General features: G+C 48.7%; 1 protein-coding gene across 9 annotated transcripts in view; it reads left to right on the forward strand.

The window, feature by feature from the left end:
* Positions 1-15,440, forward strand: part of Lar (tyrosine-protein phosphatase Lar) — a 515,998-nt gene that overhangs the window by 155,591 nt on the left and 344,967 nt on the right. For 3 of the 9 annotated variants that reach the window (XM_076525243.1, XM_076525244.1, XM_033480534.2), the window contains exon 1: positions 14,581-14,721. The exons of 4 other annotated variants lie outside the window; for them this stretch is intronic. In XM_076525243.1, coding sequence (XP_076381358.1) covers positions 14,675-14,721 — 47 coding nt within the window. In that variant the 5' untranslated portion in view covers positions 14,581-14,674. Of the gene's footprint in view, positions 1-14,578; positions 14,722-15,440 lie in introns of those variants that run through there. 2 more of the 9 variants (XM_076525237.1, XM_076525240.1) reach the window with 2 other exon arrangements.

Genomic DNA, 15,440 nt, shown 5'->3' on the forward strand with positions numbered 1-15,440 from the left:
AGAAGCGAGCTCGGCTAGCGCGAGGCCAACGCGCGCACGAATCCCAGTTCCGTTCATTGGCTCGGCCGGCACGCGCCAGCCGATCTCGCCGCTCATTGGTCACCGTTCTTCGTAAATAACTCGTAAACGAAGCGGCGGATCGCATTTTCGCTAAGGAAAAAGTTGCTTCAAATGACCTGAGGAACCCCTCGGTTCCCGTAAATACAACAATTTCGGTACACGCTGTGTAATATCCGGGAACCAAAAAGCAATCGGAGTCGGACACTCGAAACCGTTCCTTGTTAGCGGAGCCCAATTTTCGACACCGGATACGTCCAAGAGGCGGGTATGAAGGTCTCGGTGTCTTCGTAGCCGAGACGCTCCGCAGCAGCCTGTCGAAATCCTATCCAGAGCCTGCCGGGACGGAACGCAGAGGATCTCTCTGCGCAGCGCAGCGCGCCTCGGCGCGGTGCGGCGCGACGGCCATACGATAACAAGATTGCACTAGGATAAACAAGTAAATAACGTGCATTATCCCGGCGAGAAAAATATTTTCGAAACGCTGCGGCGACACAGGGTGAGCACGGCGGCGGGAGAAGGGCTCCGGGAAACGGGGCGGGGAAGAAAGGCGAGAGCGAAAACTGGAGCAAACAACTCGGCACCATCTTTAATGCAGGACATCCCGAGAACGGAGCCCGCCGCGCGCGGCAGGTTTCGTGATACTCTTAGGAAACCTCTCCGATGAATTCCAGCGTTTCCTCTCGGCCGTAGTAAAGAGCAGAAAGTATGTAGCTCCCTGGGATGAGGATGGTATCCCCGCGTAACACGGGAGGATTTTATTATCGAGGGAGAAGAGACACGCACGTTGTCTCGCGCCTATAATTGCACCGGAATAAAGGAAGTGCTCTCGTCGAGCTTATCCGGAGAGACGAGAGCGAGCGAGCGAGAGAGAAAGAGAGAGAGAGAGAGGGAGAGATCTCGGGGCGGGTTCCAGGGGATGAACAGGTTATCGTCGATCCTATAGACTCGTTCGAGAATCTAATTACACCGGCTTGTTCGTCTCGGGACCTTTGCCGACTTTACGTCGGGTCGGGTCGGGCCGGGCCCGGGTACACGGGTGCTCTCTGTTTTTCCATTTTACGAGCGGCTGTAGTCGTCTCAGTCGACTATCGGCTATCTCCGTACGGGTTCGCCTTGTAACGGCGCCTCCCTCCGATCGAGATAAAAGCCGGGAAAGACGGACGTACAGAGCGCGCGTTGTATCTCGTTGCAGCTCCCGCTGGATCTCGTTGCATCCGGGTGACGGGGCGCGCCCTGGCTCCTTTCACGAGAGCGCGAGCCTCGGTCCCGGAAGATGACGCGGAACGACGCGGAACTGCCGCGGATAGACCCGGATAATCCGACAACAGGATTTCTCCTCTGTAAATGCTTCGAGCCTGAAAGTTTAATGAAAAGCGTTACGTACGGTCCCGGGGTCCGTCGAGACGTCCTCCGTTAAGTCGGCCGGCACAGAGAAACAGAGAGAGAGAGAGAGAGAGAGAGAGAGAGAGAGAGAGAGAAGGAGAGAGGAAGAGAATGGCTCTTTAAATCTTATCCCGGATTCGAATGTACGATTATCGGGGAAACGGGAAGGGTACACGGAATGGGTGGAATTGGATAAAACGTCGTTAATCGTTGGACAAAGCTGGCATTGTCGCGCTAATCAGCAATGGCCGACTTGATCGGAAATAAATTGTCGGGAACGAGTTGCGCGCGGCTTGTTGCGGAGCCGCGCGGCGGAGGCGGCGGCGGCGCGTTTCCACCGAGCACGAACGCCACTTTTCTTTATTGCGCTTTCATACGTGTACTGGGTACGTTTCGGCCGTGCCCGGCGAGCCGGGCTACCGCCTTGAAATTTACCAGCCAGCTTTTTCACCCGTCTCGAGCACACGTTCTCGCGGACGTAAATACGCATGAACGCGCGTGGCCATACGTGCCGCCCCGATAACCGCGCAGATCGGCCGATCCTCGTGCTCCATCCCGAAATCTCCCAGCCGGAATTAATACCTTCGAGCCGCCGCTCTCTGATGTTTGCTTACGTTTCGATGAGAAACTCGATGCTAACACGAACATACATACATATATACAGGGCGTTCCAAAATTATTGTATTTACGGGAACCGAGGGATTCGCGAGATCATTTCAAGCAACTTTTTCCTCAGCGAAAATGCGATCCGCGGCTTCGTTTACGAGTTATCAACGAAAAACAGTGACCAATGAGAGGCGAGATCGGCTGGCGCGTGGCGGCCGAGCCAATGAACGGAACTGGGCGCCGTTGGCTCGGCCGCCTCGCGCTAGCCGAGCTCGCTTCTCATTGGTCAGTGTTTTTCGTTGATAACTCGTTAACGATGCCTCGGAGAACATTTCTGTAAAGGAGAAAGTTGCTTCGAATGATCTCAAGAACCCAACATTTCCCAGAAATACTATAATTTTGGGATATCCTGTATATGTGTATGTATATTATTATACATATATCATGTATGTACATATCTCCGAATAAATCCAGCGAGCGGGACTCGCGCGTGTCGCAACCGGGTTTCTTGTCGGCTCGGAAGTTGCTTCTGCTCTGTTTGTTTGAGCGCGTCTCATCAGGATACTAAGGTGTTGTCCCTCGCCTCGCGATAGGCGAGCAATTTGCCGGTGCGCTGGAAATAGGTGTGGCATCGTTAGTTTATCCTTCCGATTCAATGCGATGATTTTGCTTCATCGGAGCGACTACGCTACGTTTAGGAGACATCGTTGTCTCCCGGAGACTCGAGACTCTCGCGATCCGGCGTCGTGCACAGTCCTCACCGTTCAAGATCTCGGGATTTTCTATCTAATCGCGCAACCGACCAATAATTAAAAAGTCCTTTCGATTGGTAACATCGGGACAGGCTTCCGCTATACCGTGGAACACTATCAGACGCATCGGTATCGGTGTGTGTTTGACCACTTGACGAGAAGCTAGCTGCAATGCGTTCGAAACGTCCGGAAAATAATTCCCCGAGGACACGGTGGAAATCTCAGATTGTGGTCGTTTGACCCCGTTTGAGGTTCGCGAACAAGCTTGTTTTACAGCGACGCCGCCGTGCATAGTTATATTTCTCGTATTTCTCGTATATCAACCCTCTGCGGTCGGAGACTTTTTCAAGCGAAGTGCCCGCTGGGTCGAATATTATTATTTTAATACATTTTGAATAATATTATATTGTTGTTATTATACGGTAACGAAATTTCTTTCTGTTCTTTTTTCGCCACTTTTGCGGCGACGTTCGACCTAGCGAATAGAAATGCGATGCCTCTTGTTCGGCGGTGTTCGACCGCAAAGAGTTAAATACATCGTATCCTCTTACAAAGTATGCCAAAAATGACGGTCGAAGAGAGAGGCCATGAATTCTCCGAATATCATGCTGCGCGTTGCAATCTGAAATAGTCATACTTACCAGATTAATTCGACGTTTCTTTTGCGGGAAAGATGAAATCGTTCGCGCTTGTAGCGAGACTATTTTAACGCGAGAACGAAGACGTTTGTTTCAACCTACAGTATTTCCATTTGGTATGATTCTTTTTATTGGATACATATGAAATAGAATTTAAATAAAAATAGTATAAGTTATACTATAATATATATACTCTCTTATAGTATAACTTATACTATTTTTATTGAAATTCTATTTCAAGTTATACTATAAGTAAATTGTATGTACTTATAGTATAACTTATACTATTTTTATTGAAATTCTATTTCAAGTTATACTATAAGTAAATTGTATGTACTTATAGTATAACTTATACTATTTTTATTGAAATTCTATTTCAAGTTATACTATAAGTAAATTAGTATAACTTAATAGTATAACTTATACTATTTTCATTGAAATTCTATTTCATATATATCAAATAAAAACAGTCATACCAAATGGTTGAAACAAACGTCTTCATCACGTTAAAATAGTCTCGAATATAAGTTATATATAATTATATATATATAATTTATATATAATTTACTTATACCGTAAGTTATTACTTCGATTACTTGACAACGTATCAAAATTCGAACAACGCAGAAATTCTTTTGGAAACTGAGCGTAGCAATTTTTCGCGTCGCCTCAGAGCCGCCGCTCGAGTGCAAAGGGTTGAAACATCGGTCGCGAAAATTTGTCGTATCCGCGGCGATCATTCTGTCTTAACCCCGGCCGAGATCATTTGGGGTCCAAGGGGAAGACATCGGTCTGTCCGCAATTAGTCGACACCGTGGCTGCCCAGGCAGCTTCCTTGGGCGGGTATTGGCCGACGGGGCGAGCCCAGGTGGGGATCCGAGCAAGGTCCGGGCGCGTTGATTGGCGGCCAGCCGAGAAACTGGTCGGAAAAGCCTGAAGACCGTAGCTAAACTCGGTAGCCGGCTTCGGCTCGGCTCGGCTCGGGCCGGCTCGGCGCGGCCGCCGTTAGATGGGGATGGATTAAAGGCTCCTCTTTCGAATTTCACGTCAGTCAGCTGTACGCCAAGGTAATCCGGAGCGGTGTGTATCCGCGACGCGCGTATAAAATAAGGATCCGCCGCTGTCGGGCTACTTTTCTCGTTCCGCCCGCTTAATAACGCTTAATAAAGGCCGACCGATGTCACGCGAGACGCGCGTCCGCGCACGCGTCCGCCTCGGCCACGCGTTTTCCAACCCCCCCGGCGGCCTTATCCGCCCTTATTCCTTGTTGCGTCGCTTTTATACGGCCAATGAAACGGATTAAGCCCTTTTACGCTTGTCCGCGTTCCGGAGGAACGAGCTCCGCGCCGCGAACGTTCCGGAGACACGGCGAGAACACCGGGCGACGCCGCATTCCTCGCAGCGCGTGCGAGAATTCCCGGCGTCGATGGATTTGTATCCGCCGTCCGCGCCGACGAATGTCAAGAAAACCGGCGCGGCTGCCAGTGTGCGGAGTAAATACGCCGCGGAAATCGATTTTCCTTTCCCGAAAACCGCATCGCCGTAATTACTTTAATTAATTATGATCATACCGGGGCGGCGCTGCCTCCGCCGCCGCCGCCGCCGGAAACGTAACAAGATTGATTCACGCGTAACTACCCGCTCCCGCAACTTGGAAGTTGCCGAACCAACTTCTAGCTCCTCTTCTTCTTCTTCTTCCTCCTCCTCCTCTTACTCCTCCTCCTTCTTCTTCTTCTCCGCGTCTGCTTCTTCCGCCGCCGCTTTTTCGTCTTCCACTTTTTGCACGACTTTTCGCGGCGAATTTACTCCGCGATTAATTAACGTCGCGGGGACGAGAGTCGAACGATACTAGAAACCGTCGGGGACAGGGAAGAACCGAATTTAATTCACGTCATTTCCCTGTCTGGTTAGCGGAATCGTTTCGAAGAGCGCCGAAGCAGGATCCCCGATGTTGATCTCTCGCGAATCAAGGAACTCGTGGACCCGTTGATCGAGAAAGAGAGAGAGAGAGAATAAACGAGGGGGAGATAGATAGATAGATATATAGATAGAGGGAGATAGAGTTTTTCCGTGTTTCCAGCAGTTCGTCTCGCTCGCCGGTTTTTACTCGGCCAATCCAGGTTTATCGGATCGGGGCGGACGGCTTATCGATTAATTCGGGGCCGCGCGCTCTACGCGGAACACGCTTTCACGGCGATGTAATTATCGCTTATTTCGAGGATGCACCGGGGACATATTCTGCAGGAAATTTATTAGGCGACCTTTCTGCGGCCGGGAAGCTATCCCGACGACAAACCGAAGTGCGCCGCGCGCGCGGCGGCGCCCTTGCCGGAGCGGAGCTTGCCGCACACAAGCCGTCGCTTCGGCCAATTATTCGAGGCCCCTAATAATTTAACCGCGTGTCGTTGCCCTGCCCAGATTCGGCCGTGATAACGCCGTCGCGGCCCTCTTCCGTGCGGAGGCGGCGCCCCGAACCCCAGGGACATTTTATGCTAACGTTATGGCTTACTAATAACAACTTGCGGGGCCCGCGTTTTAGGAATGCTAATAACCGCCGCCACGAAACCAACAGACACGTAACATCCCTCCAGACGCGCACACCCCCTCGTCCCGCAAGATCGCCCAAAAGAAATGATCTAGGGTGGCGGGGCCGGTTATTGTTGGGCCGACCAATCGCAGTGTATCTGGTTCGTTTTCGGGCTTGACCCTTTGCACTCGACCCTTGGTGACTCCGAGGCACCGCTAAGAAATGTTTATATCACATTACAAAATAATTCTTACATCAAGAATATTTAGATTTGATGAATTGTTACAAAGTATAACCGTTGTGTAAGACGCAAGACTCAATTTCGCACGCATAAAATGCGCTTTGTTATATAAAATAGAGACAGCGTAGGTCGGAAAAATTATTTTAGATTTACGGTTAAAGTGGCTTCGAGTGCAAAGGTTAACTTTATATTTATCGAGTAACGCGTGTTATTTAAGGAAGTTTTATTAGTTCGTTATTTTATTTATTCGAGGAACCATCGGAGATTGTTGCATCGCGTTTTAAAATAGTTTTCACATTGTCAGATTTGTTTATATTTTGAAGAAAAAAAAATGTTAACCCTTTGCGCTCGAGTGGCGACTTTGAGGCGCCACTTAAAATTGGTATAATATTTTTAAAAATCATTCTAAGAGCATTTGCCTCGTTCTTATATTTTGAAAAAACTGGTAAAATTGCATTGTACTTGCCAAACAGGCTCAATCTCACACGTATAAATCGCAATAAATTATATAAAATAGAAATTCCGTAGATCAGAAATCATGTTCTGGATTTCGAATTCAAACAGCTTCGACTGCAAAGGATTGAAAGCGTGACTGTTGCACGAGACACAAAATTCGAAATCATACGTATAAAGTGCATTCCGACTGCAGACGATTGAATTCTTTTATTTTATTTATTTTTTGATGAACAAAATTTACCCTTTCGGAGTACATAAACGAGAAATACCGAACATATTTGATGTACATTGGTGGCGTTTCGGGAAGCGATGATTTTTTACATTTAATTCATACTTATTTGTCGCGTGAAACGGGTGCGGCCTTCGTTACAGAAATTGTAGTAACAGCGAATATCGTAATAATGACGATGACAACGGTAACAGTAACGATAGTATTGCGTGCAATAATTATGATGGCGGAGCGTTTGGCGAAGTAAAGAGATTGCAGAAGTTTTATAAAATCAGGCAATTAGAAAATTCAAAGGGGAACGTAAATTACGAAATGAAACTGTCGCTTATTAAAATAATCAAAAGAACACTACTTTCTCGACACACTACTGCAACACTACTTTGTCGCCAATAACGATATACAGAGTAATGTCTCTCTAATTGACGCTCAGATTGTACACAAGAATGGACAATTTGGGAAGAGGAGATACGATTATCCGAGCCTTGTGGCTCGTTTTCATAGTCTCGAATTGTCGACAACTGTAAGAACGAGCTGCAGGGCTCGAATAATCGTATCCCCTCTTCCCAATTTTTGATTGTCCACTAAATTGGACAATTTGGGAAGAGGAGATAAAACTATAAAAACGAACCTAAAGACACGGATAATCGTATCTCCCATTCCCAAATCGTCCATTTTTGTGGACAATGCAAGCGTCAATTAGAGAGACATTATTGTACAGTAATGTCTCCCTTACTGACGCTCAGATTGTCCACTAAAATGGGTAATTTGGGAAGAGGAGATACGATTATCCGAGCCTTGCGACTCGTTTGTATAGTCTCGAATTGTCAACAACTCTGTAAGAACGAGCTGCAGGGCTCGAATAATCGTATCTCCTCTTCCCAAATTGTCCATTTTTCTGCACAATCTGAGCGTCAATTAGGGAACGTCGTTCGGCACTGAAATAATGAAAAAACACGCGTGATTCGACATACATTTCATTTATTTTCGCATACAATATTTTCACGTCCTGTTCGATAAAAACGAAGTTAATTGTGCCCGAAAACGAACCAAGAAAGCACTGCAATTGGTCACGCCGGAGGAACCGGCTCCGCTACCTTAACGCGTTGCAAATGTACGACTTCAGACTTCTAGATCCAGATGGTCCTCGCGGCTACTTCCTAATTGAGAAGTCGGCTTCCCTCTTTCGTCGTCTCTTTCTCTCACTCCTCGCGCCGTTTTGCCCGGAGGTACGAACGAGTTGACTTTTCCCGAGCCTTTGACCCCCGTTGGAATAATAAGCGTTAACTCCGCCCGCGGAGCGGTCGGCTATATCCCTTTTTAAACGCGTCGCTGGATTAATCAATTTGGCCTGATTGGCGCACGGTAGGAGCCGCGAATATTCCGCCGACATTGGCCGGCTTAGCGATAGTCCTTCAATAAGCGGCCATTCGATTAATCAGTGTCTCTACCGGTCGATAATGCGGCATCGGGGAGATTAAAGTTATCCCCGGAATCGATGATATTCCCCTTGATAGGCGGCAGCCAGAGAGACCGGCCGGCCGGCCCCTTTTAATGGCCCGGCGAATTCGACGAAATCAAGATGTCCGCGATAGTCACGGTCACCGCAGCGCAATCATCTCGATCCCGTCGATTCCGATCGGTCGATCGAGCACCGGTCGCTCGCGGCCCGAGCTTCTCTGTTCCCGTTCGTCCCGAACGCGTCCCGCCGCGCGACGTCGCGTCCTCCCGCCGCGCCCCGAATTTGTCTCCCGCGGCACGCGAGCACCATTTCGCGGCATCCTAAGTAGAATCCGGTAGGAACTCGGCGCGACCGTGTGTGTACGTCTTTTCGTTGCGGCGCAGCTGCCGGTTTACTCTTCCGTCCCCGCGGTACCCCGGCGCGCCCGGTTTTCGCGAACGAGTGCGCACACCTGCCTCGAGTTCGGTAGGGTCCTGGTGCGGCTTTATATTTTGCTCTGTTCACGCGTGACGTCATCGCCGGAATACGTGAGCCGAGTTGGCAACGCGGCAGGACAACACGTAAAATCGTGGAAACCGTGGCATCAACGAGCGTAACGAGAACTACCCCGCTAAGCCACCGGGGGATTTCACTCTCCCCCCTCACCCCGCGAGGAAACATCCGCCGCGAGATATCTATATCCCAGTCGCGAATAAATTTTTCGTCTGGAAACGAAACGGCGCCGGGCCCCAGCCTTTTATCCTTCGACCTGCCCTCTCCTCTCTCCTCTCTCCTCTCTTCTCTTCTCTCGTCGCTTTTCTTCCCTCCTCCGACGTTGGCGCTGATCGCGATCGATGCGATAGCGGCGAACTAAATAAAGAGAAATTCATCGTGGGAGAGTCGTGCCCGCGATCCCAGATAAACCTCGCGATCGAACTCTCGACGAGCTCACGAGCCAGAGATAGATCGCATCTTTACCTTAGCTATCGAGATCGCGCGCGCGCGCGCGGAGGGGATGCCAACGTGCTTCTGATACAACCTGGAGCCTGGATACAGGCCACCCCAAAAGATTTACGCCGCCGAATGCACGCGCGTTCCTTCTGCGAACGATCTTTCTCGGTGTTCTTGCAGCTCGTGACTTTCGTTACTTTTCCCCGGTTAGTCGATCGTTCAAGCAACGATGCTTCAACCCCTTGTGCCATCGTATCGTGTAGTCCTTCGCCGGACTCGTTGCGAAGATTTTGAATTTAATCTGCGAAATCTGGATTTTATGTGCTTTGTTTAAATTGAAATAGAATTCGTTTATTCGGTTATCAATATTTAATCGTAGAACGACACCCTTCGACACCCTTTAAGGTATGAGCAACATTCTGGGGTTGCGGGCTACCGAGAATAAATTCTTAATGATTGAAATATTATTTCTTTAATGATTTAAATGTTATTTATTTATTTAATGACGGTTGTCAATATTTAATCTTAGAACGACACCATTCGACACCCTTTACGGTATTTTCAACATTCTGGGGTTGCGGGCTACCGAGAATAAAATATTAATGACCGAAATATTATTTATTTATTTAATGACTTAAGTATTATTTGTTATTGTCTATAAAATATTATTTATTACTATTATTAATAATATTGTTATTTATTATATAAAGTATATAGAAATTTGTACCCGAAAAATTTGTAAAAAGAAGCCTCAATGTTGCAATATTTATTTGCACGTTTGCAGATAAATTGCAATTTTTATGGAATCGCCAACAACCTCGAGCGATCTTTCTAAGGGTTGAACGTCAAAGTAAAGATTGCTATAGAATAAATATAAATCTTCTTCCTCGCTAAGAAATTTATTAGCGTCGAAAAGACAGTCGTCGACGGAACTCTGAGACAAGTCGTAGTGCAAGGGCTTGACAAAATCGATTGCCGACGTCTCGAAACGTAGCCTGTATTTCCCTTTATCGCACTCTCGTTTCTCGACGCTTCAGCAATTGCGAGATTCATATTCGATTCGATCGGTCGTTCTCGGACGAGAACGAGACCGTGTCGTCTCCTCGAGATTTTCGGTCGGGAGTCTGCGTCGTTTTCCGCGGCCGTCGCGCCTTCATTTTGGAAGGAACTGTACCGGTTGACGAGCGAACGGTAACGCCGAAGGAAAACCGGCGGAAATGGATGGGTTTTAATATCCGAGCTCGGCGAAACTAGGAGGAAGTCGGTAGTTGGCTAGAAAATCGCAGACTCGCTAAGCCTAACAGATTGTGGGTTCGAGGCCGGGCCGAGTAAATCATGGCATCCCGTGGCCGTCGGTTCGTAGTTTAAAGCGTGCCGGCTAGGACGCAGCTGCCACGCTACCCTGCCGGATCATCCCGAGGGATTAGCGATACTTCGATAAAGTCCCCGAGTCTCTTCGGCTGCCGTCGTCGAGCAACCTGTGCCACGTACGAGAAACGTGGAAACGTCGACGAGCGAGCGAGCGTGCGTGCGACAGAGATAGATGGAGACAGAGGAACATGGAAAGAGAGAGAAGTCAAGAAAGGGAGAGAGAAAGGAACATAAAAGGAGGGAGATAGAAAGGAAGATGAAGAGAGAGAGAGAAAGGAACTTGAGAAGAGAGAAAGAAAGAAAAAAAAGTAAAAAAAGAGAAAAAGAAGAGTACATGAAAAGAGGGAGAAAGAGAAAGAAACATGACAAAGGAGAGAGGGAGAGAGGAAAAGGAACATAAAAAGAGAGAGAATGAGAAAAACATGAAAAAAGAAAGAGAGAAGGGAACATGAAAAGAAAAAGAGAGAGAAAGGAACATGGAAAGTGAGAGAAAGAGAAAGAAACATGAAAGAAGTGAGGGAAAGGAACATGAAAAGAGAGGGAAAGAGGGAAAGAAACATGAAAAGAAAGAGAAAGAAACATGAAAAAAGAGAGAGGGAAAGAGAGAGAAAGGAACACGAAAAGCGAGAAAAAGAGAAAGAAACATGAAAAAAGAAAGAGCAAGAAGGGAACACGAGAAGCGTGAGGGGGGAGAGGCGAAGTCCCTCGTCCGTTTGCTATTCGAATTCGCGAGCTGCCATGAAAAAGGCGGTTAAGGGCTAAACGGTCGTCGATCCGGGGTCTTTCATCGCCGAGAACGATCGTCCGGCTCGTTTGCTTCGTCCCGTTCGCGTAACTTCTTCGACTGGCAGGAGTTTCGAAGGGAAAAGGCGAGCGGCACGGCGTCGAGTGCATTTCGCCGTGCGTCTCGCCAAACGAAACTAATATTCCGGGGATAACGAGAGAGTGAGAGAGAGAGAGAGAGAGAGAGAGAGAGAGAGAGAGAGAGCAGGAAGGAGAGAGGGAACAGTTTCCCCGGGTCGCTTTAGTTTCTCGATCGGCTCCTTACCGGATGCCCTGGAAAAATGGAATATTTACACGCGGGACTTCCGGCGCGCTCGGCGTTCGTTCATCAGATTTTCGTGCGCCTGCATCCGGCTCTTGGATGCAGCTTATTCGGGCGGAACGCGGGACACGTATTTCTCCCGCGTCGCCACGGTTCCAGCGGAAACGAAAATAGAAACGGATCGATGAGCCCGAGCTCGAAACCCGGCTCTCTCTCTCTCCCCCTCTCTCTCTCTTTTTCTCTCTCTTCCTCTCTCGCCTCGCCGGTAATCTTTCGCGTGTTCGTACGCCGGGCGACGGCAAGGCAACCGATCCCCCCCCTCTCTTTATGCATAATGTGTACTCGCGGAGATTTTCGGGCTCGCACTTGAACCCGTCCGCGAGCAATCTTTGGCTCGGACGATAATTCTCTGGCGCGGGATTGGAGGCAGTCGGAGAGAAACGGTCGTCGCGGGCTTGCTCCAGCTGCTCGTCAGAGCGCGACAGTATCCGGTTTTGTCATCGCGCGGAATTCCGCGCGGATTTAACGGGACCGATGCCGCCGCCGCCGTCGTTGCCGTTGCCGGCGGCCGCGCCGAGCAAATTAACGTGCGCCGCGCGCAGATTAAATTCTCCCGAAGTTTGAGAGACGTGTTTCTGCGCGGCAAAAAGGTGTCCCGGTTCTATCCGCGCCGGGAACCCCGGGTCCTCCTCCCTCGCCGGGAAATGGGACGGTTTCGGCCTGGTCGCGGCCGGCAAAAAGCCCTCTCTCTCTCTCGGGTCCCCCGGCCTCGATCGTTATTTCGGCGTGGCAAAGTCGAAAGAAATGGAAAACAGGCGAAAGAAGAACGGTCTCGCGGCACCCTCCGGAGAGGGAGGGGGGGGGAGAGGTCGCTTTTGCACCCCGTCCGCAACGGTCTCGCGCCCCGCGTCGCCCCGGCGCGCTATCGATCCCCCTTTTCACGGGTCGGGCCGCGTTAGGCTAGTTAGCCGGCGAACATTCTCTTTTTAACGAGGCCATATTAGGATCCTGGGAATTTCGGAACACAGGGCAGATACTTGCCTCAAAGCTCGCTCGATGTTTGACCTGCAGCCAGGTACGATCAACAGAACCCGTAGTTTACATAGGTGTGTAACATTAGCTGACTCTGAGTAAATATGCATGCTTGCAACACACCTGATTGAGTTACTCTATGCGAGTCGAGGCGCTCGCGTGACGAGTCCCGCCGGCAAGACTACACCGTCGCTAAAAACGCGGGGCCGTGCCCACCGCTCGCGATCCTATCGATCCCTCGGCGACCCTCTATCGATGTTACCTTGCCACGGATTTCGCTTATTCACGCCGGAGATTTGCTATCTTTGCGTTTCGGAATTTATTTACATACGCGGCCACCGAGAACCCTTTGCTGTGTCAAATAAGAATTATAAGTTATAGGACAATTGTACGTACATTTTATAGACTCCGTCGTAGGATCGCGATGCGATAAATTTTTCCTCATTTTCTTCGAGATTGCTGACAAAAGTGGACAATATGGGAGGAGGAGATGCGATTATTCGAGACTCGCGGTTTATTCTCATAGTTGCCGATTGTTAATACAGTAATGTCTCTCTAATTGACGCTCAGATTCTGCACAAAAATGGTCAATTTGGGAAAGGGGGATACGATTATTCGAGCCTTGTAGTTCGTTTTTTATGGTGGTTGACAATCCATAACTATAATAAACGAACCGCAAGGCTCGAATAATCGTATCTCCTCTTCCCAGATTGTCCATTTTTAAGCGTCAATTAGGGAGACATTACTGTAATTGTAAAAACGAGACGCAAGGCTCGAATCTTATGAAATTGTGAATTTTTTTAACAAGCTGAAGGCAAATTAGGGAGAATTTACAGTTGCGAAGTGCTGTATTTAAATTCTGAAAATGTGCAGAAGAATCTCAGAGGTCTGTCATTTCTTTATTTATCTAGCACGATCGGGTCAGATGCGCTTTTAATTTTTCTACATAAGTTCAACGCAGTGATGATCGTAGTAACAGTGGAATAAAAATAAAAATGACGATAATTTGGTTACGATACACGAAGCAAACACAAATTAAACATTTTAGTTTCTGGTAATATTATATAGTTGATCTTTAAATTTAATAAAGTCGTCGATGAAGCCAAATTGAGAATCCTGAGAGAATCCTGGAATCCAAAAGATCAGTTTAGAAAAAACGAGAGACATAATGATGAGTATATCGCGGTTCTTTAGACAGAATAGAAATTGTCTTCGTTTGTGCAAGACGCAGAAACTATATAGCCGTATATTTCTTTTCTTAGTAATTTTACATAGCGAGTTGATTAATAAATGCATACAATCCATAATCCAGCAACGAAGCACGAAAACTCGGCGAGTTCTCGCACAAAATTGCACAAAGAATCGCTAGAATTAATCGATTCGGCAACACCATGATTGTTCACTCACGCATAATTCGCAGACTCGTGTCGCAGACCAATTCTTAAATTATCAAACAGAATCATCGTCGAACCGCCATTTCGAATCGATCGAACATTTCTCCGGAGAAAAAAGACCCGGCGTCTAAGTCGAAAGCTGGTTGACGAACGATGCGCCCGGTAAACTGCGAAAACTAATTATGTTGCATGCTCGTTGCGGGGGCCACCTTTGTTGGATCTTGACAAAGGGCCTGCTCGGAACACGGAATAGCATCCTTTTAACAACACCGACGATTTTCTCGTGAGTCGGCCGGCTTTGGAACCGGTGTTTTCGTTGCCGTTTCCGTTGCACGGTTGGTAAACACAAGGTCGTTATCAACACTGGGAGCTAAGTCTCGTTAACCATTCCTAACAGGGTCGAATAGGGAGCATCGTAGCATTGGATTTGATGCCTTGTTCGAGAATCTCTATTACCTACGTGACGTCTGGAGACATTTGCTAACCCGCGCGATACACGCTCGGATAACAGAGCGAACGAGAGCTGGGTGCTCCGAAGGGCAGACGGAAGGATGTCGGGGCAACGCTGCCAAATGTTTCGCAATGTACACAGAGCTATGTACGTACCAATCTAGCACGCACATGCACGCCAAGAGAGAGAGCTGCCTCTCTCGCCCGTTCGCCTCTACAACTCCTATATTATTCACGATTCGACGTTTCTCATTATCCTCCGACTATTTTCCTCGAGTGCCTCGCCGCCCCGCCGCACCCTCCCCGTGCTCCTCTTTCCTGCCGGCGTATCTAGCCGTCCGCGTTAATCTCCAAGATTTCGTAGCGACGGTAAAAGGAAAGAGCGAGAGAGAGGAGAGAGAGGAGATACACGGGCGTTCGCGAGGCCCGCGCGACGAACAGATCGTAAACGGGTCCGGATGAGAACGTTCTCGTCCGTCGGCCCGTTTTAGCCAGCGATACTACAATCAGCACGAACGAGACTGCTTCTTCTGTGTCGATCGATCGATCGTTCTCGCCCGGCGTATCGGCGCTCGCACCGAAATAAAGAAAAAAGAAAAACGGACGATCGGTGAACCGAATCGCGCGGTGAACTTTTGGCCCGCATCGCGGGCTTCGAGCTCCGATCTTAGCTCCGACGCGTGATTTATTAAGAGGATTCGAACGCGGCGCCGGCGAAAGAAGACCGCGGGAACTCCGCGCGACCCGATCGAGCATCGTCGCGCGGAAATTAATTTCATCGGAAGTTCCACGGCGCCGGATAAAACGGGATGATCGAGGAGCCGGACGCTTTCATCGACTCTATATAAAACCGGATCTCTCTCTCTC

Source organism: Megalopta genalis, chromosome 11 (assembly GCF_051020955.1).
Source record: "Megalopta genalis isolate 19385.01 chromosome 11, iyMegGena1_principal, whole genome shotgun sequence".
Classification (NCBI taxonomy): Eukaryota; Metazoa; Arthropoda; class Insecta; order Hymenoptera; family Halictidae; genus Megalopta; species Megalopta genalis.